The sequence below is a fragment of the Lithobates pipiens genome, unplaced genomic scaffold (assembly GCF_037356315.1).
Source record: "Lithobates pipiens isolate NorthernLeopardFrog02 unplaced genomic scaffold, aLitPip1_a1.2 Scaffold_16, whole genome shotgun sequence".
NCBI classification, from domain to species: Eukaryota; Metazoa; Chordata; class Amphibia; order Anura; family Ranidae; genus Lithobates; species Lithobates pipiens.
In genome coordinates this window covers 533684937-533711670 of record NW_027507748.1, presented here as the reverse complement: position 1 = coordinate 533711670, position 26734 = coordinate 533684937, and the positions used below count along the sequence as shown (strand labels likewise).

Sequence of the window (26734 nt, the reverse complement as noted above, 5' to 3'; positions counted from 1 at the left end):
CCTATCACAGTTTCGAAGGCCATAAAATGCCAAAATAGCACAAACCCCCCCCCCCCAATGACCCCATTTTGGAAAGTAGACACCCCAAGCTATTTACTGAGAGGCATGTTGAGTCCATGAAATATTTTATATTTTGCCACAAGTTGCAGGAATATTACAATTTTTTTTTTTTTTTTGCACAAAGTTGTCACTAAATGATATATTGCTCACACATGCTATGGGCATAAGTGAAATTACACCCCAAAATTAATTCTGCTGCTTCTCCTGAGTACGAGGATACCACATGTGGGGGACTTTTTGGGAGCCTAGCCGCATAGGGGACCCCGAAAACCAAGCACCGCCTTCAGGATTTAAATATAAAACGCTACCAAAAAAAACTTTTAGCGATCGCAGGGATCAGGCCTGACTCTGCGAACGCTGCAGTTATGTGTTTAGTGTTTTGTAAGTGACAGTGATCGATCGATACTGCACTTGGGTGGGCTGGGCGGAGGGGCAAAACGCAGGTGCTAGCAGGTATCTGGGCTGATCCTGCTAACAATGTGTTTTTTTGGAACCCTAAACTGCTGGGGACGCTAGTATAGATCTGATCAGATCAGATATTAATCTGTTCAGATTCTATACCCATATGGGATGTTTATGCTTTGCGCGTGGGTGTTAGCGGTACTGGCACTAACCTAGCGCTGCCTGTGGCGACGCAGACCCTGACCCTAAAACCTAATTGATATCACCCGCCGGGTGATCAGAGGGTTAAACCTTTATTGGGTAATAAATAGTGGGTGCCCTGATGCTATAAAAAGCGAACTAACTAACCAGAGTCACCTGTAACACTTATACGGTGATCACTGGTGAAAGGGTTAACTAGGGGCAATCAGGGGGTTAAAATCTTTATTAGGTAGTATATGGGGGTCCCTGACGCTATATAAAAACCTGACGGGGAACCTAAATAACTAACCAGCGTCACCAGTGGCACTTATATGGTGATCGCTGGTGAGAGGGTTAACTCTAGTGTGCCTATGTGTACCTACATGTCAGTGTAGTGTTTGGTGCACTTACTATGTGTTCTCCTCGCAGTCCGGTCAAAAAGACTGCCCCGAGGAGAATGACATCACTTCCTCCCTGCCTGTGTTTACACTACACAGGCAGGGGAAGCTTCTCATTCGCCAGGAGCGATCGAGAGGGGATGGCAAGAAACCAAAGGCCATCCCCTCATCCCGTCTCGCTCCTGAAGCGAAACGGACTGCCGCAGCCAACGGGAGGGGATCCGATCGGACCCCCCACCCGCTGGAAGGCAAGCACGTACATGTACGTGCCTGTCGGTGCCATTCTGCCGACGTACATTGCCATGCGGCGGTCCTTAAGTGGTTAATAGAACTATTTAAGCGAGAGAAGCCTAAGTGGACTTTGACCACTCTCTCTCTCTCCCAATTCATGTCTTCGTAACCAAGAGATTACAAAGGACTGAAATAGAGACCTAATTCAGCTACTTGAATAGTCATATGTTAAGTAGAAGTGGATTTTTCCTACAGCTTACCTGTAAAATCCTTTTCTTGGAGTATATCAGGGGACAAAGAGCAGCCATAATAATTACTATGTGGGTTATACGCCACCTGTAGGTGAATGGACACTGGCAGATCAATCAGACATGAAGTCCTTCCTTATATAAACCCTTCTACACAGGATGCACCTCAGTTTTGTGCCAAAGAAATGAATATCCCAAAAAAGAGGAGAGGGATTTCTGTGTCCTGTGATGTACTCCAAGAAAGGGATTTTACGGGTTAAGCTAGGGGTTGACAAATCTGCTTGGAATCTAGGAGCCAGCTAAAAAAGTTAGGAGCCAGGTCCGTGACGGCGATCTGGACCTGTCCCTGTCCTGACATGGAGATGAGCGAGGGGAAGATAGCCCCCAGCCCCCCACATATGAGATCACCTCCCATTGAACACACCGCTCGAGTGCTAAATGGCCGCTGTGATTGGCCATTTAGCATGATCTGTGATTGGCTGTATCCAAGGGACACGGCCAACACAGAAATTCCCTGATGCGCGCCCATGGCGGCGTGCAGAGGGGAAGTAAACAGGAGGATGTCCAGGGACGCCCTCCCGGCAATTGGTGTCCGCGCTGTAGACATCTTTTGTCTATAGCGCGGGCACGAAGTGGTTAACAAAAGAATGTGACTTTTATTTCCGCCATATTCCCGCTTATTTACTGCCATATCCCTGCTAAGGGTTCGATCAGGTCCACCTGAAAAACTGACAGGTGAACCTGATCAGGCAGCCCTTGTGAAAGGGGCCAAGCAGGTAGGATTACAAATAATAATTTTTTTTTTCCTTAATTAAAAATTTTTTTTTTTACTTTTAAAAAATAAATAAAAATACAAGCTATATATATATATATATATATATATATATATATATATATATATATATATATATATATATATATATAAAGCTATTTACCAGCCACCACACTCATCGTTGGGCAAAAGGCGCCAGGCAGGGCTTTGAAGCTCCATTAGGATTAGCATTATTGGAAGGGGTTGTAATTTCAACATCCACCACAAGATGGCGCCAGACTACGGAAAGACTTTAGAAGGCCGCAAAGCCGCGATGCAATCGCACGGCGGAGTTCGGGGTCCACACGGAGGCCGGATACCCCAGCTGTGTTGCCCCAGGCGCCAGTATGCGAATTCTAGTCGCAAATGCGACCTGGCGCCCGGGGTTTGTCGAGCCCTGGGTTAAGCTGTAAGAAAAAAGCAATTTTCTTTATCGTATACCATGGGACACAAAGCAGCCATAATAATTACTATGTGAGATGTCCTAAAAGCAATGCACCTGTGGGGCGGGAGACACAATCATAGAAACTCTCACCTGAGGAGGACTAATTCTGCTGCCTTTAACTTACTGTTGTAAAAGCAGTATCCTCTATGGCTTGAATAGCTGTCTGGTAAAATTCTGTGAATGTATGACCCAAAGACCATGTAGTGGCCTCAAAAACCGGAGCCACTGCCACCTGGGGGGGTGGTGGCCTAAGATGCCCCCACACACCTGATAGCGAGTGCTCTCAACAAAGAGGGATGGGGACCTTGCATTTTCAAGCCATAGGCTTGAATTAATAGGTGAATCCAATGAAAAAATGGTTAGCGTGGTTGCCTCCTGCCCTTCCTGGGCTCTGCTGACAGCACAAAGCAGTATTCCTGACTTGCACTGACAATTCAAGTAAGGCTCGGTTCACACAGGGGCGACTTGTCCAGGCGACTTCGCCGCCTGACAAGTCGCGCCCCGTTCTGTACTACGCATCGCATCACACTTCACATACATTTCTTTTTGTACTTTTTTTTCCTCCTAGCCTGCCGTTGACTGCCGGGGCCGCCTTTGGGTATCGCCCCTTTCCGGTCCGCGAGATTGTCCACCTCAGCTCCCATTTGGAGCTACGTCCGGATGGCTCTTCTTGCCCATTCTTGCCCCATTACCAGATGGGCACCTCATTAGACCTTAATAAGTAAGTTTCGATTGTGGGGATGATACCCCCTTTCCCTACTCTGCCTTCCCTAGTTATTACCACTCTCCTCCTATAATTATTCTCAATCTTCTAGATTACACGTTTGCTCCTGATGAGTGGCATCAAAGCCACAAAACGCGTCGAGCTACCGACTACCGTGTTCTTATCATTTTCAAGACCTTATAAATGTATGTACCATCTTGTACCTATCTTCTACTTCTCCAGGCTAATGAGACCATAGACCCCGCAAGTAATAATAGATGAACCATTGTATACATTGCATTGTCTTGGATGAATTAAGGAATTGAATGCTTTATATCATGTGAGATTATCATTGTCTTCAACATACTGTTTAGCATGTTACTGTTATCATATATTGTACTGTGACTGCATTATCATGCCTCAGTCTATATATTTATACAACTTGTACCATTGTTATTATTAACAGTTAATTTTTACCTAAATATTGTTATTATATATTGCACTGTGACTGCATTACCATGCCTCAGTCTATATATTTAAACCTAAGTCCTCCAATAAAATTTCCTTTTTATTCATCCAATTATATTTATTGCTGTCCGGTGCTTCAAATAAAGTCCCAACCTTCTTTGGGTGTTTTATACACCTTTTCTGCCGTTCTGTACTACGGAACCGTTCTAATATGAGCGATTTAAGTCTCTCCGACTTAGAAAAAAGGTTCCTGTACTACTTTTGCGGTGACTTCGGGCGACTTGCATTGACTTCTATACAGAAGTCGTTTTGCAAGTCGCCGCTGAGGTCGCGGCGCTGCAAGTCGTGCCGCCTACTGTGTGAACCGAGCCTAACTCCTGACCGCCAGAATCTCCAGAGTATGCAGCAATCTTACTCCTGCCAAATGAGCATTAGAAAAGAAGGCAAAACCCTGTCCTGATTCAAGTGAAAACCATAAACCACTTTAGGCAATAAAGATGGATGAGGACGCAACATCCCCTTATGATTCAAGACCAAGAACGGCTCCTCGCATGAGAGACCTGTCAGCTCTGACAATCCATTTGCTGAGGTGATAGTAACCAAAGAAGCCACCTTCTGATTCAAGGACTAACAAATGGTTCAAAAGGTGCTAAAAGGCACCAAAAAGGTGGCCTCTGTAAGGACAGTCAAGAGCAAATTCATGTCCCAAATACACAAGGGTGGATTGACAGGCGGGACTGTCTGCGTTACATGCTGTATAAAGTATGAAAGAAAGAGCGAGAAACAACAGCCTCTGGGGAAAAAAAAAAAAATGTATAGGGGCAAACCTGACCCCTAATGGTACTTAAAAGTGTTTGTGAACCCATTTATAGAAGACCATGCCAGTGTTCCAAATACCAATTCTGAGCTATCTTTAGGCGGATCGTGTTGGAAGCAAATTTTTTAGGGGAGGGGAGGGAGAAATTATATCATTTTGGAAGTTACCTGCTCCCACATCTGCTGGAATCGCTCAGGAAGCTGCCCTCCCGCGACCCCCTTCCCAAGAGGCTGTGAGAGCATTCACAAAGAGCATTGTTAAGCTGGCTGTGAAGCCTTAAGGAGTCACAGTCAGCCTCTTACACTAGACATGCCAGGGACCCAAAGACCAGCGTATAAATGGCTCAGGTGAGGGCGGCGCTGGATCCTTGGAAAGGTAAGTATGCTTATATTAAAAGTCAGCAGCTACAGTATTTGTAGTTGCTGTTTTTTTCTTTTTTTTTTTACTACAGAATCTCTTTAATAAAAATGTGACACTAAACATTCACCAATCAGCAGCTTAACATAGTGGTCCCCAAATTACAGCCCTTTGCTTGCCTTTATCCCACACTTGGGACACTATTCCTCCACTGAAACCAATGATGAAGCATGATTCCTCCAAATGACACCAACAATGGGCACAATTTCTCCCACTTACAGCACTGACTGGAAATGTTTCTCCCACCAACAAGCCTTTCCTTCCACTAATGGCAACAATAGGGTGCAATTACTCACAATTACAACAATGGAGCACCAATTCACTCTCTTATATCAATGATGGGGAATTCATCCCTCCACTGACACCAATAATGGAATATTATTCCCTTTTACACAGCTCACAGGTGCTATGTCTTTTTTTTATTTCACACTGACCACCAACCTAGCACATTTTTTCATATGAATGACACCACTGAGCCTGAAGGCATTGTTTTATTTCACCGCCAACTGTCATTTTCTACATTTGCTGGCCACAGTCTGGCCCTACTAAAGTCTGAAGAACAATATACCTCTTTGCTTATAAAAAAAAAAAAAAAAAAAAAAAAAAGGTTTGGGGACCAATGGTTCTAGCAAAATAACTTTTCACAATACCTTGCTTTATTAATGTATTAGAGAGCTGTTAGGCAATAAACATGAGAAAGACAAGTCATTATTACAAGAACTACAAAAGACCCATTGGGCAACTTCCATGCAGCAAAGCAGTTGAGAACCAAACATATGGGTCTAAAGCAGTGGTTCTCAACTCCTGTCCTCAGAACCCACCAAAAGGCCAAGTTTGCAAGATAACTGAAATACATCACAGACAATATAATTTTTTGCACAGTGATTTCAGTATTCTAGTCTGCATCTCCCCTAGGTAATTCTTTAAATCTGGCCTGTTAGTGGATCCTGAGGACAGATGTTGAGAACCACTGGTCTACAGAGTAGCACCATTGACTCAATAGATGTAATCTGAATAGTAAAACCATATTATATACCAATCAAGGATGGAGAATTCTAGCAGATATTATAAGCGCTGCTTTTCAAGAACATATCTAATACGTTATAAATAAAATTGCTTCATTATTCTCTGCATTAATGAAAGCAATTAAAATAATAAAGCAGTGCTAAATTATGCATGCTCCCAATTAGTTCTCTTGGGCAGGTAAGAAGCTGAAAAGGAAATTCAGAAATGGTGCATTAATGATTCTGCATTTGGGATACAATAATGTATTCCCATCAATTAAACTGGCATAAAATAGGGTCTGAAGTTGATGTGAAATGATTTGAGAGTGTCCACAGACAGTAATGAAGAATATAATCAGCAAGACAAATGGAAACATGATGGAAGATGTTCATGAAAGAAAGATTTACAAATGATGACATTATTACAAGCAACATTACAAATGCAGCTTGACAGTTAATTATTTCATCATACATAAGCCTAGTTGCATGCAATCTTAGAGCCCAAAGTTGGTCAAAGGCCTAAAATGCTTGCTGGACAAGTCAGAAGCAATCCAACTCAGACTGAGTGGGTGTGGGTGAAGGGGTTGATGTGCACATGCTCAATCACATGGCTATATCTGACTTTAATTAGGCCTCATGCACACTGGACATTATGAAAAAGCTAGTAGCGTTAGCTGTAGAAAGCTGTAGAGTGTGTTTTTCAGCGGTTGTTAGCGTATTTTAGCTTTATTTTATCAAAATTACACTCCCATAAAGGCTTATGGCTCAAAAACGCTGATGAACTCTGCTTTAAGAACTCTACTTATAAAACATGGGGAAGTGATTTGAACAACAGATAAAGTGCGTGAGAAGATGGAAAGCAATTACTTATTTTAAAAATGGAATCAAATATTAGTAAAAAAATAAAAAAAAGTTATCCTTTAATAAATAAAGTGACAGTAGGTGTGAGGAGGAGATCCCCTGCCTGCTGTCATGGAGATGGGGAGAGGGTGCAATCGAAGGTAAACGCTATATACAACCGCAAGTGATCGCTGTGCCAGGAGTGTGGGAATTTTAAAACAAAAAGCATGCATTTACAAGTGGCAGAAAAAAACGCCCTGTGTTAAAAGGAGCCCGAAACTCTTCTCCATAAGATCCAAATTCTAAGGATTCTACAAACTTATAGAATTCATGAGCCATTACCATTACAATATTGTGATACTTTTTTTTACAGCTAAAAAACTCCTCTTCAAACCCACTAGTTCTGGGGGGGGTTTCCAACCAGAAAACACCCTTGCCAAAAAAACATTAATAAAAGCCTACGTGTGCATGGAGACAGGATATCAAGCTGCAGGAAGAAAAAAACAACATCTGAAGCCAAAAACAGCAGCTGTAAAAACGTACAGTGTGCATGAGGCCTAAGAGAGAAAATCATAAAAATATAGTTATAGTAGGTGAGGCTGAAAAAAAAGACACAAGTCCAACCTAAGTGAGTGATTATATGTCAGTATTACATTGTATATCCCCTGTATGTTGTGGTTGTTCAGGTGCTTGTCTACCGTATATACTCGAGTATAGGCCGACCCGAATATAAGCCGAGGCCCCCAATTTACCCCCAAAAAAACTGGCAAACTTATTGACTCGTGTATAAGCCGAGGGTGAGACATGCCTGTCCATCCCTGTGTGTGTGTCCGTCCATCCCTGTGTGTCCGTCCATCCCTGTGTGTCCGTCCATCCATCCCTGTGTGTGTGTGTGTCCATCCATCCATCCATCCCTGTGTGTGTGTGTCTCCATCCATCCATCCATCCATCCCTGTGTGTGTGTGTCTCCATCCATCCATCCATCCATCCCTGTGTGTGTGTGTCTCCATCCATCCATCCATCCCTGTGTGTGTCTCCATCCGTGTGTGTGTGTGTGTGTGTGTGTGTGTGTGTGTGTGTGTGTGTGTGTGTGTGTGTGTGTGTGTGTGTGTGTGTGTCCAGCCTACCTTTGTCCCGAGCCTCCGTCCCGTGCCTTGCCTCCTTGCCTCCGTCCCGTGCCGTGCCTTGCCTCCTTGCATCCGTCCCGTGTCGTGCCTTGCCTTGCCCCCGTCCCGTCCCGTCCCGTGCCGTCCCGTCCCGTGCCCTCTTCGTCGGCGGCCATTGTAAAGTTCAAAAGCTGCGCCGCCGCCTTCGCCTGTGATAGGCGGAACACTGAATTTCCCAGCAGCCTGTGTTCCGCCTATCACAGACGTCGTATCATCCTCGTCCGTAGTACGAGGATGATACGATGTCCGTGATAGGCGGAACACAGGCTGCTGGGAAATTCAGTGTTCCGCCTATCACAGGCGAAGGCGGAGCCGGAGGCGCGGCTTTTGAATAGAATGGCCGCTGTCTGTCTGCTCGACACGCTGATCGAGCGGGCAGACAGCGATGACTCGAGTATAAGCCGAGGGGGGCACTTTCAGCCTCAAAAAAGAGGCTGAAAATCTCGGCTTATACTCGAGTATATACGGTAATAGTTTTTTGAAACCATTGATACCCTGGCTAAAACCACCACCTGTGGAAGGGATTTCCACATCCTTGCCACTCACTCTTACAGTAAAGAACCCTCTACACAGTTTAAGGTTAAACCTCTTCTAATTTTAATGAGTAGCCAAGTGGCTTGTTAAACTACCTTCCGTGGAAGTTTTATCCCTATTGTGGTGTCATCAGTACGGTATTTGTAAATTGAAATCATATCCCCTCTCAAGTGTCTTTTCTCCAGAGAGAAAAAATAAGATTTTTGTACTCACCGCAAAATCCCTTTCTCTGTAATTCACCAACCGACACAGCTCCTCTACAGAGAACTTTAGTCCCGCCCCGGGGGCGGACCCTGTGCTAACAACCCTACCTGCTCCCAGGCAGAACTCAGTACCTCAACAAGCAGTATAATGTAGAGAAAAGGAGGGGTGGGTGCTGTGTCGGTCAGTGAATTACAGAGAAAAGGATTTTACGGTGAGTACAAAAATCCTGTTTTCTCTTATATTCACCGACCGACACAGCTCCTCTCTGTAACTAAATGGGACATCCCCAAGCAGTGCCAAATGAGGGGTGGGAAAACACAGCATTAAAACTTCATCCACCATGGCAAGTGGGAACTAGTGAAACTAAACCCACAAAAAAACAGCAGCCGCCATATAACCGGGCATTCTCAACAGGAGAGCTCCCCAACACCGCAACCTTTTTGCAGAAGTAATGCAACAGTGCATTAACAAACAGTACTGCGTTTTTATTGAAAAACCAGGAAAAAATCTCAATTGCAACTACACGGATGCCTGGAAAACTTTGCGGCCAAAACAGGCATCAGCAGATGCACTGCTGTCTACCTCGTAGAACTTGGTAAACGTATGGACAGACGACCAGGTAGCCGCCTTACACACCTGAGCGAAAGAACCCTTGGTGTCGGAAGGCCCAAGACGTTCTGATTGCTCTTGTAGAGTGGGATGTGACTGGAAAAGGGGGCACCTGCCCCTTCAAGGCGTAGGCTTGGACTACAATCTGTCTGATCCACCTGGAAAAGGTGGCCAATGAGACCGCCATACCCTTCTTTGGACCAGCCACCGAAACAAACAGTGAGTCTGACTTCCGAAAGGGAGCCGTGGCAGACAAGTACACCTTCAGAGCCCTAACTACATAGAGAGCATGAAGAGCCACCTCTTTGGGGTGCTTCGGCTTAAGACACAACGATGGTAATACAATGTCCACATTAATATGAAAAGCCGAAACCCCTTTCGGTAGAAAGGACGGTTGCGGACGCAACACCACCTTATCCCTGTGGCTGACCAGATAAGGCGACTTGCATGACAAGGCCGCCAATTCCAAAACCCTCCTGGCTGATGTGATGGCCACTAGAAAGACCACCTTCTATGAAAGGGTCAACAGGGGAATCTCCCTGATATTCTCAAACGGTGGCTTCTGAAGGGCCGACAACACCAGATTCAAATCCCAGGGGGGTAACGGTGGACACACTGGAGGGACTACATGGCGAACCCCTTGAACAAAGGTACTCACTGAGTGAGACACAGGGGGTCGCTGAAAAAAAAAAAAAGACAGCCAGGGCTGAAATTTGCCCCTTAATAGTGCTCAACATCAATTTCTGGCCAACTCCTTGCTGAAGAAACAGCAGGATCCTGGATATAGAAAAGAAGCGCGGATCCTGCCCTTTCTCCTCCCACATGGAGATGTAGGCCTTCCAGGTACGATGATACATCTTCCGTGAAGAAGATTTCCGTGCCCTCAGCAAAGTTGGAATCTCCGTGTCTGACAGATCCCGGTTCCTCAGCACCTGGCTCTCAATAGCCATGCCGTTAAAGCCAGCGATGGTAACTAGGCAAAATAAAACTGAGTTCTGCCTGGGAGCAGGGAGGGTTGTTAGTACAGGGTCCGCCCCCCAGGGCGGGACTAAAGTTCTGTGTATTGTGTTACAATTTTTGCCTAGTTCTCCTAATGGCAGGCTAACAAACCCATTTAGTTACAGAGAGGAGCTGTGTCGGTCGGTGAATATAAGAGAAAGTTAAGTGCTCGTAACCTTTCCTGGTAACGAAGATCCTCCAGTCCCTTTACCAGTTTTGTTGCCCTTCTCTGTACTCGCCAGAACTGGACAGCATACTCCAGGTGAGGCCAGACCAGTCTTTTAGAGTGAGAGAATTATCGCTTTATTGCATGAGTTAATCCCCTTTTTAATGCATGCCAATATTCTGTTTGCTTTGTTAGCAGCAGCCTGGCATTGCATGCCATTGCTGATGCTGAGCCTATCATCCTGGATTCTCCCAGAGCTTCTCCCCCCAGTGAGTGGATTGCAGTCATATTTTTGCCACCCAAATGCATTATTTTAAATTTTTCCCACATTAAACCTTATTTGCCATGTAGTTGCCCACCCCATTAACTTGTTCAGATCTACTTGTAAGGTTTCCACATCCTGCAGAGAAGCTATTGCCCTGCTTAGCTTAGTACAGTCTGCAAATACAGAGATTGAACTGTTTACCCCATCCTCCAGGTCATTTATGAACAAATTAAATAGGATTGGTCGAAGGATAGAACCCTGGGTGACCCCACTTTCCACCCCTGACCATTCCGAATACTCCCCATTTATCACTACCCTCTGAACTCACCCTTGTAGCCAAGTTTTCAATCCATGTACTCCCCCCTATGGTCCATGCCAACAGACCTTACTTTGTACAGTAAACGTTTATGGGGAACTGTGTCAATTGCTTTTGCAAAATTCAGATACACCACATCTACAGGCATTCCTTTATCTAGACGGCAGCTCACCTCCTCATAGAAGGTTAATAGATTAGTTTGGCAATAATGATTCACCAGTACTATTTTCATTACTAAAATCTTGTATATAGTCCCTTATCATCCCCTCCAAGAGCTTGCATACTATTGATGTTAGGCTAATTGGTCTGTAATTACCAGGGATTTTTAAACCTCTTGCTTACTGGGCACTTAAACCGCCCCTCCACCCCCCCCCCTTTCAGCGCTGTCACACTTTGAATGACAATTGCGTGGTCATGCTACACTGTACTCAAATTTTTATCATTTTTTTTCACACAAATCACAAATGGAGCTTTCTTTTGGTGGTATTTAATCGCCACTTGGGTTTTTATTTTTTGCTAAAACAAAGACAGACAGATGTTTTTCTTAAAAGAAAAAAAAAAAAAAAGTTTCATAATTTGTTATAACATTTTGGAAACGGGTAATTTTTCTCCTTTATTGATATTCGCTGATGAGGCTGCACTGGTGGGCACAGAAGCCTCTGCAGAGGCTCTCCACTGATGTCCCTCTCTCAGCCGCTGGTGATCGGCTTTTTTTTTTCTCCTCACACTACAAGCGTGAGGAGAAAAAATAGCCGATTACTGGCTTTGTTTACATCACATGTTCAGTTCTCATTGGCTGACAGCTGATCACGTGGTAAAGAGTCGGGATCGACCCCTTACTCCAATCTGCGATCAGCTGAGTCTCAGACTCGCTGATCACAGAGCACACCGCGCATGTCCTGCAAGGAGCGCGTAGGCCGCTCGAGCACAGGAGGACATCTATGGATGCCCTTAAGGCAAATTAAGTCTGCTCTGTAGCCGTCTTTTGGCTATAGCATGGACGGGAGGTGGTTAAATATTGGTGCTACATAGGCTTTCCTCCAGTCAACTGGTAACATTCCAGTCAGTAGACTGTCAGTAAAAATTAGGAATAATGGCTGGCAAATACTTGACTGATTTCCCTAAGGACCCTCAGGTGCAAGCCATCTGGTCCCGGTGACTTATTGATGTTAAATTTTCCAAGTCTATCTCTTAGGTCTTGTACACACGGTCGGAAATTCTGATGGAAATGGTCCAATCGGATTAGATTGTCGGAAAATCCGATTGTGTGTGGGCTCTATCGGACTTTTTCCAATCATTTGTAGAGAGTTCCAATCGGACAAAGTGCCATGCATGCTCAGATCAAATTACGAGACCAAAGCTATTGGCAGCGCTAATAAGTCCATATGTCAAAGGTCCACCAATGTGCAATATCTTCAATGGTGCAGCAATATGGTAAACCTGCAGGTGACTTTGTGGGTAAACCTCCACTAATGGAAGAAATGGCCACTCACCTCACAGAATGGACCCTTTAATTACAGAGGGTCATATGCACTTTCCCTTAGAGTGTAATAGCCTGTCAGCGGTCAGCCAAAACAGACAACAGATCCCGATGGGTAATTTCTTGAGTGCAGGATAACCAAACTCAAGAGACACATTGATCATGTAAATAAAAACATATAGAGTGCTCTCCGCAAGCAAAAACGTTTATTTTCTTTAAAAAAACTGAATAAAACGTACAAGTCAGGCACTGGAGCCCAGTGCCTGGTATTCCAGCATGTGTGCAAAAAGTCAGATGGCCACGGTTGACGTTACGTGACTTACGTCCGTCCATAAGTTTTATTCAGTTTTTTTTTATTTTTAAATAAAAGTTTTTGCTTGCGGAGAGCAATATATGTTCTTCTATTTACATAATCAATGTGGCTCTGGAGTTTGGTTGTCGTGCACGCGGTATTTTGAAATTGGTATCGCTTATCAAGAAATTACCCATAATGATCTGATGTCTATTTTGGCTGACCGCTGACATGCTATTATACCCTATGAGGCAAAGTGCATATGACCTCTGTAATTAAAGGGTCCATTTATTCTATTGGTGGAGGTTTACCCATGAAGTCAGCTGTATTTTTACCATATTGTAGCAGCATTGAAGATTTCACACAGTGGTGGACCTTTGACATATGGACTTATTATTAGCGCTACACTGTCTTTTTATATTTGTAACCAGTTTTCCTTCCTCATTCTTTATGTGGCCAATACGGTCTGCTCTTCCTCTATTACTGTTAATATACTTAAAGAATTTCTTGGATTTTTGTTTGCTCTCCTCTGCTATGCATCTTTCGTGTTCTCTCTTAGCTGCGCTAACTGCACCCTTACATTTCTTGTGGCATTCTTTGTAAAATTTGAAAGCAGATGATCCCTTGGCCTTGTATTTTTTTAAAGCCTTCTCCTTTGCTTTTATATTCATTTTTACATTGGAGTTAAGCCACCCAGGACTTTTGTTCGCACTTTTAAATTTATTTCCCAATGGGCTGTACTGGCTAATGCCCTTATTTAATATGCTCTTAAAGCAAACCATCTCTCCGCCATGTTCTTTGTTCCTAAGATTTTGTCACAATTAATATCTTCTAGCAAGGTTGGTATTTTAGGGAACTTGGCTCTTTTCAAATTCAGTGTCTTTGTATTTTCCTTATTTTTCCTATTTGTGTGATTTATACTGACTCTAATTGGCCTGTGATCACTGTTTCCTAAATTGCCTGTGTTCCCACATCCGTGATCAGGTCCGTTTTGTTGGTAATCAGTAGGTCTAGTAACGCTTTGTTTCTAGTTGGCGAGTCTACCATCTGACCAATGAAATTGTCCTGCAAGACATTTGTTAACTGGCGAGCCTTAGATAAATGCGTGGTTCCCTCTGCCCAGTCTATATTTATTATACTTTCACATCAGCAATACACAGGCACTATTTGCTTCAGTTAAAGAAATAGTGTCATTTTAAGAACATTAGCATATGTTTGTTTTTTTTGTTTTTTTTACCCGATAAGACAGGAGAAAATGCAGATATCTTACAATGGAGGGTGTTTATCTACAGAATATGGAAAAATAATATTGATAAAATATTTGATCAGAAGTGTGCCAAAGTAAGAAAATAAACTAAATAACCTAAACTAAATAAACTAAAGCACAAACAAGCTGCTAGCAAGCTTCAAAACTTTTTGAAGCTTGTTGAAAGTTGAAAGTGTGCTGAACCCTGCTAGAAGCTTGCTTAACCACTTGAGACCCGCGCTATAGCCGAATGACGGCTACAGCGCGGACCTCCTTTGCCGGGACTACGTCTATTGATGTCGTCCCGTGCACGAGCGGCCGGCGCGCTCTGTGATCGACAAGTCTATGAGACTCGCCTGATCACCGATCCAAGCAAGGGGTCGTTCCAGACCCCTTACCCCGTGATCAGCTGTCAGCCAATGACAGCTGATCATGTGATACAACGGAGCCGGTAATCGGCTATTATTCCTGTCAGCGCGAGAAAAAAAAAAAAGAAGAGCAGATCACCGGCGGCCGTGATCGGGACATCAGTCCCGATTACGGCAGCTTACCAGTGCCCACCTGCCCCCCCTCAGGAATAAATTAGTGCCCCCTGTAAGTGCCACCCAGCAGTGCCACCCAGCAGTGCCCAGTGTCACACAGCAGTGCCCACAGTGCCATCCATCAGTGTCCACAGTGCCACCCACAATTTGCCTCAACAACGGTGCTGCATCCCAGTGCCACATATCCGTGCCCATCAGTGTCATCTACCAGTGCCCATCAGTGCCACCTATCAGAGCCATCTATCAGTGCCCATCAGTTCCATCTATCAGTGGTACCTATCAGTGCCCCTTAGTGCCACCCATCCGTGGCATCCATCCGTGCCACCCATCTGTGCCATCTTACCTGTGCCCATCTTTGCCCATCGGTGCCGCCTTATCTGTGCCCATCGGTGCCACCTTATCTGTGCCTATCGGTGCCGCCTTATCTGTGCCGCCTTATCTGTGCCTATCGGTGCCGCCTTATCTGTGCCCATCGGTGCCGCCTTATCTGTGCCCATCGGTGCCGCCTTATCTGTGCCCATCGGTGCCGCCTTATCTGTGCCCATCGGTGCCGCCTTATCTGTGCCCATCGGTGCCGCCTTATCTGTGCCCATCGGTGCCGCCTTATCTGTGCCCATCGGTGCCGCCTTATCTGTGCCCATCGGTGCCGCCTTAACTATGCCCATCAGTGCCGCCTTAACTATGCCCATCAGTGCCGCCTTAACTATGCCCATCAGTGCCGCCTTAACTATGCCCATCAGTGCCGCCTTAACTATGCCCATCAGTGCCGCCTTAACTATGCCCATCAGTGCCGCCTTAACTATGCCCATCAGTGCCGCCTTAACTATGCCCATCAGTGCCCACCAGTGCAGCCCATCAGTGCCCACCAGTGCAGCCCATCAGTGCCCACCAGTGCAGCCCATCAGTGCCCACCAGTGCAGCCCATCAGTGCCCACCAGTGCAGCCTATCAGTGCCCACCAGTGCAGCCTATCAGTGCGCCTCATCCGCGCACTTCAATGAAGGAGAAAAATGACCTGTTTGCAAAATTTTATAACAAACTATTAAACATGATTTTTATTTTTTTTGCATCTTTTTTTGTTTGTTTAGCAAAAAATAAAACTCCCAGCTGTAATTAAATGCCACCAAAAGAAAGCTCTATTTGTGGGAAAAAAATGATAAAAATTTCATTTGGGTACAGTGTTGTATGACCGCGCAATTGTCATTCAAAATGCATCAGCGCTGAAAGCTGAAAATTGGTCTGGGCAGGAGGGGGGTTTAAGTGCCCAGTAAGCAAGTGGTTAAAGAGGTAATAAACATTCTCATTATGAACAGTGTAAAACATTTACAAACTGGAGTTGAATAATTACCGGTATTTAAACGCTTCAACAAAGCTTGCTAGGAGCTCTACAAACGCTTTATCAAAGCTTTCTGTTCACACGGCTCTTAAACAATCTGAAGCCCATGTGAAATGGGCCTTAGTGTATTTAGTACTGGCTTTTCTTTTTTTGGTCATACTTATTGTTTTCAAGCAAGACGAACAACTAGGCTCATGGCATGCCTACGCAGGGGCTCATATACTCATACGCATACCAAACACAGGAATAAACAACGTGAACAACATGGTCGGTCATTTCAAAACATGAACAAGACCACTGAAGTGCTAAAACAAAGAACAAAATATAGCAAGCCTCAAATGAGCGGATTCTCAAAAGGAAAGGCAGGAAAGGTGTAGAAAGAGAAGAGAGAAGGGGGAAGGCAGAAAGAGAGAAGGAAGAGTGTTGGTTGGGGGTGCTCCATGGACCTGGAAACACTGCAGGCTGCAATAACTTAGCATTATTTTTAACATGGGGGGGGGGGGGGGGTTGTTATTTTTTATTTATTTTTTTGAAGATAGCTATTTTAGCTGATTGAAGGGAATTGCTGCACTACTGTTGTTGCAAGAGCAAAAAAAAAAAAAAGTTTCCTTTAGTAATACTTTAAAACACATGAAAAAAAAACCTAAGCCTTTCTTCATATTTTCACATTATATAAGTAGTAATACAGGTGATGGTTACCGAGGCAACTAATACAATGATGTACAGCTAAAGCACTTGAATTTGATTGTTTTACTTTTTAAACTAGTCTGCCAAAAACATCAAAGTACTAAAGTTGATTGTTTGCATTTTAAAACAGGTTCATGGCAACAATAGGTCTTGTTCCTGCATAACCTTTCAGACACTCAAAAGTTTCAATTGCAGTCATGGCTTTCCCTCTACAACAGATCATTTGTAAACCCTGCTAGCATGAGAAGTTTGACATAAAACTACATAGGATGTCATTGTCACCTCTCCTTGCTTTGGCTATAATGCTGATCATTGGCTTGAGGGCTCGTTCACACATGTGTTTAATATGAAGAACGAAGCAAAGCTCTCTAAAACGTCCCTGTGATATTTATGATGTGCTTACAGAGTGTTTTCATCGTGTTTATCGATAAATGCCGATGCAATGCTTAAAGGGGATAGTGATGTAGAGGAAATTATCTAATTTAAAGTGGTTGTAAACTCTCCCCCACAACTTTGTCCCATGTAAATCAGCATAAAAAAACCCTAATGAACACTGCTGTTAGATATCACCTTACTTGCTTAGTATTGTTATAATCATTTTTGTTCTTTAGAATGACGTCACTGAGCATGCCAAGATTTCCCCTGATTTACGGCACACTCTCTATGTGCTTGTCTATCTGTTATCAGGACTTCCTATGGCACACCACTGATATCCCAGGAGGCAGCAGAATCATTCAGAGCTTCCTCCTACACACCATGTGACATCACATGCAGTGTAAACCTGGCCATTACTGCAGTCTTATCAGTTGAAGATGATAAGACAGGCAAACAGACAATCGGCACAAGTAAATACTATGAAATAAAACAAGTCAGCTATGAACAGGGAAGCAGGGTTGCCATAGAAATGCTGGATTGAGAAAGAGGCTTGGTTAACAGTACAGAAAGTGCTCAATGTAAGGGCGGAAATACCCTCCACTGTGGACTCAGAAAACAATACTTAAGATGGCGCTGCCTAACCCCTGGAAACAAGTTTTCTAAAGTTTCTTTAACCACTTGCCGACCGCCGCTCGACGATGTACGTCGACAGAATGGCATGGGCAGGCATATGGGCGTACCTGTACGTCCCTGCCTTCCCGCGGGTGGGGGGCCCGATCGGGCCCCCCCGGTGCCTGCGGCGGTCGGTATTCGTTCGGGAGCGATCCGGGATGAGGGGGCGGCCATTCATTCATGGCCACCCCCTCGCGATCGCTCCCGACGAATGGAAATGCTCCGTGACATCACTTCCTCTCCTGTAATGTAAACACAGGAGAGGAAGTGATGTAATCTCTCCTCCGTGTCGGTATTTTTCGTTCCGACACCGAGGAGAGAGGATCGGTGAGTTGCACCAACACGACACTACACAGTAGAACATGCCAGGCACACTCACACCCCCCCGATCACCCCCCCAATTACCCCTGCCCCCCAGTCACAGTGACACCAATGTCATTTTTTTTTTTTTTTTTTTGCATTGGTGTCATTTGTGACTGTAATAACTGTTAGGGCACTTAGGGTTAGCCCCCTTTAGTTCTAATGTACCCCCCTAACCCCCCCAATAAAGGTTTAACCCCGTGATCACCCCCCGTCGCCAGTGTCACTAAGGCTGGGTTCACATTGCAGCGGTTTATGAGAACGAATGGGATTCGCACCGCACTGCAGTGCAAATCACATCCGATCTCTGTGCGATTCGAGTTCAGCCATACAGATAGTATGGCTGAATTCGCGCCGCACCCGCCGCAAATTCGCACGGGACCCTTTTTTTTGGTCCGCAGCAGAATCGGATCGCATGGGTGTTCACACCATGCGATCCGAGTTTGCAGATCGCACTGCGATATGCGAACTGATCTGGGGGTGTCATTAACATTTCACTGACACTCCCAGCAGTTCGCATAGGGCAGTGTGAACTGCCGCCGGGAGGCATGCGATGCGGGAACCCGCCGCGGATTCGTGGCGTTCCTGCATCGCTCCAGTGTGAACCCAGCCTAATAAGCGATCATTTTTCTGATCGCTGTATTAGTGTCACAGGTGACGCTAGTTAGGCAGGTAGGTATTTAGGTTCGCCGCAGCTTTTTATAGCGCCAGGGGCCCCCATATACTACCGCATAAAGCCCCCTGATTGCCCCCTAGTTAACCCTTTCACCAGTGATCACCATATAACTGTTACAGGTGACGCTGGTTGGTTAGTTATTTTTTTATAGTTTCAGGGCACCCGCCATTTATTACCTAATAAAGGTTTAACCCCCTGATCACCCGGCGGGTGTCATTTGTGACTGTAATAACTGTTAGGGCAGTTAGGGTTAGCCCCCTTTAGTTCTAAGGTACCTCCCTAACCCCCCCAATAAAGGTTTAACCCCGTGATCACCCCCCGTCGCCAGTGTCACTAAGGCTGGGTTCACATTGCAGCGGTTTATGAGAACGGATGTGATTCGCACCGCACTGCAGTGCAAATCACATCCGATCTCTGTGCGATTCGAGTTCAGCCATACAGATAGTATGGCTGAATTCGTGTCACACCCGCCGCAAACTCGCACGGGACCCTTTTTTTGGTCCGCAGCAGAATCGGATCGCAGGGGTGTTCACACCATGTGTCATTCGTGGCGTTTCTGCATCGCTCCAGTGTGAACCCAGCCTAATAAGCAATCGTTTTTCTGATCGCTGTATTAGTGTCACAGGTGACGCTAGTTAGGCAGGTAGGTATTTAGGTTCGCCGCAGCTTTTTATAGCGCCAGGGACCCCCATATACTACCGCATAAAGCCCCCTGATTGCCCCCTAGTTAACCCTTTCACCAGTGATCACCATATAACTGTTACAGGTGACGCTGGTTGGTTAGTTATTTTTTTATAGTTTCAGGGCACCCGCCATTTATTACCTAGTCTCACTAGTGTACCCCTAAATTTAGGGGTGTCTACTTTCCAAAATGGGGTCATTTGGGGGGCGTTTGTGCCATCTTGGCATTTTATGGCCTTCAAAACTGTAACGCCCTTAGAAAGCCTGAAGGCGGTGCTTGGTTTTCGGGGCCCCGTACGCGGCTAGGCTCCCAAAAAGTCCCACATATGTGGTATCCCCGTACTCAGGAGAAGCAGCAGAATTTATTTTGGGGTGTCATTTCACATATGCCCATGGCATGCGTGAGCAATATATCATTTAGTGACAACTTTGTGAAAAAAAAAAAAGTTTGTAATTTTCCCGCAACTTGTGGCAAAATATAAAATATTCCATGGACTCAACATGCCTCTCAGCAAATAGCTTGGGGTGTCTACTTTCTAAAATGGGGTCATTTGTGGGGGTTTTGTGCCATCTTGGCATTTTATGGCCTTCAAAACTGTAATAGGTAGTGAGGAGTGAAGTCAAATATTTACGCCCTTAGAAAACCTGAAGGCGGTTCTTGGCTTTCGGGGCCCCGTACGCGGCTAGGCTCCCAAAAAATCCCACACATGTGGTATCCCCGTACTCAGGAGAAGCAGCAGAATTTATTTTAGGGTGTCATTTCACATATGCCCATGGCATGTGTGAGCAATATATCATTTAGTGACAACTTTGTGAAAAAAAAATAAAAAAAAATTTAATTTGTAATTTTCCCGCAACTTGTGGCAAAATATAAAATATTCCATGGACTCAACATGCCTCTCAGCAAATAGCTTGGGGTGTCTACTTTCTAAAATGGGGTCATTTGTGGGGGTTTTGTGCCATCTTGGCATTTTATGGCCTTCAAAACTGTAATAGGTAGTGAGAAGTGAAATCAAAAATTTACGCCCTTAGAAAGCCTGAAGGCGGTGCTTGGTTTTCGGGGCCCCGTACGCGGCTAGGCTCCCAAAAAGTCCCACATATGTGGTATCCCCGTACTCAGGAGAAGCAGCAGAATTTATTTTGGGGTGTCATTTCACATATGCCCATAGCATGTGTGAGCAATATATCATTAACAGCCCGTTCACACCTGAACGTTTTGTAGCCCTACGCCTGAAGCTACAAAACGCTGGAGGGGAAAAAATCCATTATTCTCAATGGAGATGGTTCACATCTCCACTCCATGTTGCCTGAAGCCCTACGCCTTAGTGACAACTTTGTGTAAAAAAAAAACAAACATTTTTTTTTTGTCATTATTCAATCGCTTGAGGCAAAAAAATAAAATATTCAATGGGCTCAACATGCCACTTATCAATTTCCTTAGGGGGTCTACTTTCCAAAATGGGGTCATTTGGGGGGGTTTTGTACTGCCCTGCCATTTTAGCACCTCAAGAAATGAGATAGGCAGTCGTAAACTAAAAGCTGCGTAAATTCCAGAAAACGTACCTTAGTTTGTAGATGTGACAACTTTTGCGCAAACCAATAAATATACAATTATTGACTTTTTTTTTACCAAAGACATGTGGCTGAATACATTTTGGCCTAAATGTATGACTAAAATTGAGTTTATTGGATTTTTCTAATAACAAAAAGTAGAAAATATCATTTTTTTTCAAAATTTGCGGTCTTTTTACGTTTATATCGCAAAAAATAAAAATCGCAGAGGCAATCAAATACCATCAAAAGAAAGCTCTATTTGTGGGAAGAAAAGGACGCAAATTTTGTTTGGGTACAACATTGCATGACCGCGCAATTACCAGTTAAAGCAGCGCAGTGCTAAATTGTAAAAAGACCTCTGGTCATTGACCAGCAAAATGGTCCGGTCTGAAAGTGGTTAAACAGTAATATGCGACTTGGGCTGGATTACAGTGGCTATAGTTTGATAATTAATTATTATAATGGACTAAATGAAAAGAAGCATCAGAGTGAGAGAGTTTACTTCCTCTTCAATATGTTGATTTAGGATATATTTATATAATTATATAAAGTCTAAAACAACAGCCATGTAATCATACTCCCTATAACTCTCCTGTTCCCCGGAGGACAGTTTTTCCCAGTCCCAGAGAATACCTACTTGGCGACTTGTCAGATCTGTTTTTTCTTTTCTTTTGTATAGGTTGATAGGTTAATATTCTTTAGTCATAAATAGCTTATAAAAAATAGAATGTACAGTGCTCAGCATAAATGAGTACAACCCAACAGATTTGTGAGAAAACCTTTACCGGTTTCAGAATCAACATTTTCTATGAGACATTATACTACAAAATACTCCCACAAATGTGGGCCATTGATTGCAACTAAGATTTGTTAATTTGCACACACAAAATCCAAACAAAAATTCAATTACAGGTGAGCATAATTATTCATTAAAAGCAGAGTTCTACCCACTTTTAAAAGGTGGTCTTAAACGAAAGATCACCTCTCCACACCTCGTTTTTGGATACTGAAAACATTTTTTTTCCCTTTAGTATTTTTTGTGGAGGTACAAGTTTACTTCCAATTCAGCCTGGCCATGCCCGGGGACGTCACGTCCTCCTCTTCAGCAAGCACCCCATTGCCTTCTGGGACCTCTGTGCGCCCAAGACGACAAGCTGGCCATTCGCAAAGCGCCATGAGGACAAAGCTCCACATGCGCAGTAGGAAAGCGGCAGTGAAGCCGCAAGGCTCCACTGCCGGTTTCCTTTAGTTGGAATGGCAGTGCCTGCACCTGATACGATGGACAGATCGGCCGGGGGGGGGGGGGGGGGGGGGCAACATTGCAGGCTCCCTGGACAGACAAGTGTCCTTATTAAAACACAGCAGCTACGTGCCCCAGGACGACCTCAGTGTGTGACGAAAAGCGCGTTTGGAGGAGTGGCGTGCTGACGTCATTGCATTGTTAATCCGAGTGGACGTGGACGGGTGTTCGCTAGCCAGCTGGCCTTTAAACTGTGATATTTTAATTTGACTTCTGTAAGTGCATTTTTTTTTTTTAAACGATTTACACTATGGTGAGCTACTTTCTATTTTGGGCAATACCTGGTCTATATCCACGACCTCTGATTGTTCAAGTCTCCCTGGTCGCTTGCTGCATACTTTTATCTCACCTATCAAGCATTCCTGAGCTGCTATTTCACACTCCCTGGATAAAGGCCCTGGCTGAGTATTAGCCTGCAATTCCAAAACATGTTGGGCAATACAGGATACCTATATGAACTTTCATGTATTAAAAGGGAAAATGGAACATATCAGGTTTTCCATAACCAGTCAAATCTTTATGTCATTTTTCTAGACACCACTAATATTTGTTATAAAAATATAACAAAACCGGCATTTTAAGAAAGCACTTCATAATGTCAGTCCCAATATTTCTCGATCGCAAAAGTGGATTAGGTCAAAGTAAACCTAAATGAACACGAATGTAACCCCTGTAAACATGCACTTGCCTTATCAGGTAGGAAAACCTGCTTGTGCTCCGAATCATCAAAAACATCTGCTTTAGAACTGTGACATGCAACCATCACTGAAGATATATATCCTCAGCATATGCATATTGTCATATTGTGAATTTGAGCTGCACATATTTAGAAAACTTACCAGTTGTCCTATTTTCTGATTTTTCCTCAGATTGACCTGTAGAAAAAAAAAAAAAAAAACACAAATGACATGAATTGCTATAATTGCTATGAAGCAACATAAAAAAATTAAAAAAAAACAGGCTTAAGGCTTTTTTTTTTTTTTTTTTTAAACTAAAATCTCTGTCAGGTTTCTATTGCTTTCGCTGGCTCTAACCTTTCCATCAAAATACCCAAACGCCTGCAGAAACTAATGCAAAGCATACTCTGGCTTGATGATGTGGAGAGGCAGTGGTGAGCTCATGCTCTCACAATCAGAGAATGCTTCGCATTCACAATTTTTTTTTTTTTTTTTAATGCATCTTTGAATGGTATGCAAAGTTATATTGGTTCATGTTGGACCTATGTAAAAAATAAAACACCATACCTGGAATTCTTCTTTCCGGTTCAGTACGTTTTTATTGCAGAAATATGTGTTAAACATACAACAATGTCAGAACATACAACTTCAGAACTGGCGCATAAAGCCTCTTTCACACTGGGGCGGGAGCAGCGTCGGCGGTAAAGCCGCTCTATTTTTAAGCGCCGCTTTCCCATCATTAGTGTCCGAAAGGGTTAAAACTGCCTGCAAAGCGCTGCACTGCCCCATTGATTTCAATGGGTAGGAGCAGTTTAGGAGCAGCGAATACACTGCTCCTTCACCGCTCCAAAGATGCGGCTAGCAGGAAATTTTTCACCGTCCTGCTAGCGCACCGCTCCAGTGTGAAAGCCCTCCGGCTTTCACATTGGAGTGAAAGGGGACAGATTTTTTCAGATGCTATTTTTAGAGCTGTAGTGCCTGAAAAACGCCCCAGTGTGAAAGGGGCCTTAGAGAAAAAAAAAAATACAACATAAACAGAAGAGGGCAACCTCCTATTTAAATGGTCACAGAAATCCTGAGTGCAACATACGTAATTTGAGGTAAATCCCATAAGTGCAGGAATAGGCAGGACAAAAATGCATCAACTCTGCATTAAGATCATCTTGGCCATCTGTTAGCAATCGAAAAGGGGTAAATACCCTGGTAAGAGAAGGAAAACCAAGAGAGAAAGACAGATGGGGAGAATAAGGAAAAGTGGGGTAGGGGAAAGAGAAGGAGAAGGGGACCGGGGTCACCCAGGAAACCAGTCAGAGCCCATCCATACTAGCCAGAGGGAGCTCAGGGAAGGCATATGGCAGCCATGGTTCCCAAATGTTAAGGAACTTGGCCTGCGTGTCTGAATATACTAGACATTTGTTCATTGACCATCATGGACTTCAAGCGTTTTTTCCCCACTTCCTGAAAGGGAACTGTTTTTTTCCCATGCTTGAGCGATCATCCTTTTGGCTGCTATAAACAGATAGGTTACCAATTTCTGTCGACAAGCAAACAAACCCAGGATAGGGCAATGTAATAGTGCAACTTTGGCCTCTTTTCAGACATTCAAATGGAACAGAGAAAAAGCAAACGCTCGGGACCAGGAACCCGCTAATCGTGGGCAGGCCCACCAGGTGTGAATTACACCACCACGATGGCCACATCCCTGGAAACAGCAATTGCTAGAGGTCGGGTTGGCATGGGCAATACATGCTGGAACCAAATACCACTGCAACAACACTTTGTATGCTGTCTCAAAGATGGCAGTATTAAAGGAATATTTAGCTACAGAAGACCAGGCCTTGCTCCAGTCCGCCAAATCGATTCCATGTCCCAAATCTCATTCCCACTGGGAAACAAACTGAGGTGAGAGATGAGTGACCATTCAAAGATGCATAGAGGGTGGAGATAAAGCCCAGAGAACCCAGGGCATGTAGACAGATATGTTTGAAAGGGGATGTCTGGAATGGGTAGGAGGTGGTACGTCAGAGCATAGTTCATAGGTCTCACAGAATGCAACCACGTCAGTGGAGTACATGTAGTCAACAAATGGCATACCTGGGTAAAGCCTGTGAGGTCCACCACACGAAACGCCTGAGGCTGGTCAAGACCGGGGGGGAGAGAACAATGGGTTATTAGCAATAAGCAACAAGGGCCGGAAGGTGGACATAAGGGAGCTTGAATATCTTATCGAGTCCCACAACTTTAAGCTATGTAACATGAGAGGGCTGAATGAAAAGGGTAGCCTTAGAAATTCTAGGGCGTTTATTAGCCCAGATAAAGAGCATGATCCTGCTCTGGAGTAGGTAGAAAAAAATGTGGAGGGACCTGTACTGGTAGGGTGCAGAAAAGGTACAGGAATTTTGTTAAGATCGTCATCTTTAGAGTGGATTTGACCCAACCAGGACAGGTGTGGAAATTACCATGTCTGCAGAAGAGTGGTCACGGATCTAAGCAGGGGATAGTAATTAACATGTGGCTGTCCAACAAAAAGGGAAAAGGGACTTCAGGCGTGGGGGCCAGGTCAGGATCTAGGGAGACATTTAGAGCTACAGATTTCTCCACGTTAATACAGAGGCCCAAAATGGATAAGAAATGTGTCAAGAGGCATAACAAGTTGGGGAGGGTAGTAAGGGGATTAGTCAAGGTCAGAACAGCGACATCAGCAAAGAGGCTTAACTTAAACTCATGGCCTGCATAGGGGATTCAGGTCACGTTCCGGTCTGTGCGAAGTGCAAGTGCTAAGGGTTCCAAAGCAAAAGCTGGGGAAAGGAGGCACCCCTGCCTCGTGCCCATATGGATAGAGAAGGGTGATGAAAAGTACCCGGCATATTTGACCGCAGCTTCTCCAAAACCACAACAAGAGAGCACAAATTGCAGGTATTCCCACAACAAGGTGCCAAAAGTTTTATAAATATCTAAAGAAAGAAGGAAGCCTGGGATTTTCTGATGCTGCATAAGTTGAATAAGATCAACCACTTTGCAGACATTCTCTCCAGCCTGCCTCCCTGGAACGAAACCCACCTGATGCTTGTGGATATGGTGGTCTATATATTGATTAATGTGAGCTCTCAGGATTCTACCTAGGATCTTCAGGTCCTCATTCAGAAGGGATATCGGTCGGAAAGCACCAACTCATTAATTCGCCATAAAAAAGGGCGCTTAGTAGGGCCTGAGAGAGAAATCAGGAAAAAACCAATGGAATTCTTCTTTAAATGTGGCAACGTCTCAGTAGGTTGCGAAGATGAAGATTGTGGAATTCTGTGCCCTTTCTGCACTTACTGAGCATACAGAAGCTGTGAATCGCAATGAACCAGGACCTACAGGCACATGATCGTGCTGTCAACCGATGAGGTTCGTTTATTGTGTTTTATGTCAGGAAATGTTTATTACAGGGATTCCCCTAAACTCTGCAGCAGGGGTGCACAATCTGCGGCCAAAGACTACTATAAATGTGTCTGGACACAAAACCATAAACTTACCTAAAAATTTTGTAAAAATGCATTTACAGCTAATGAACACATGCGGACATAGAAAA

The 26734-nt window shown here is 44.3% G+C and overlaps 1 protein-coding gene across 1 annotated transcript in view; it reads right to left on the bottom strand.

Annotated features, from left to right (window-relative positions):
- GTF2F2 (general transcription factor IIF subunit 2) overlaps positions 1 to 26734 on the bottom strand; it is a 386137-nt gene that overhangs the window by 235599 nt on the left and 123804 nt on the right. The window contains exon 5 of the mRNA XM_077483218.1: positions 23323 to 23358. Coding sequence (XP_077339344.1) covers positions 23323 to 23358 — 36 coding nt within the window. The remainder of the gene's footprint in view (positions 1 to 23322; positions 23359 to 26734) is intronic.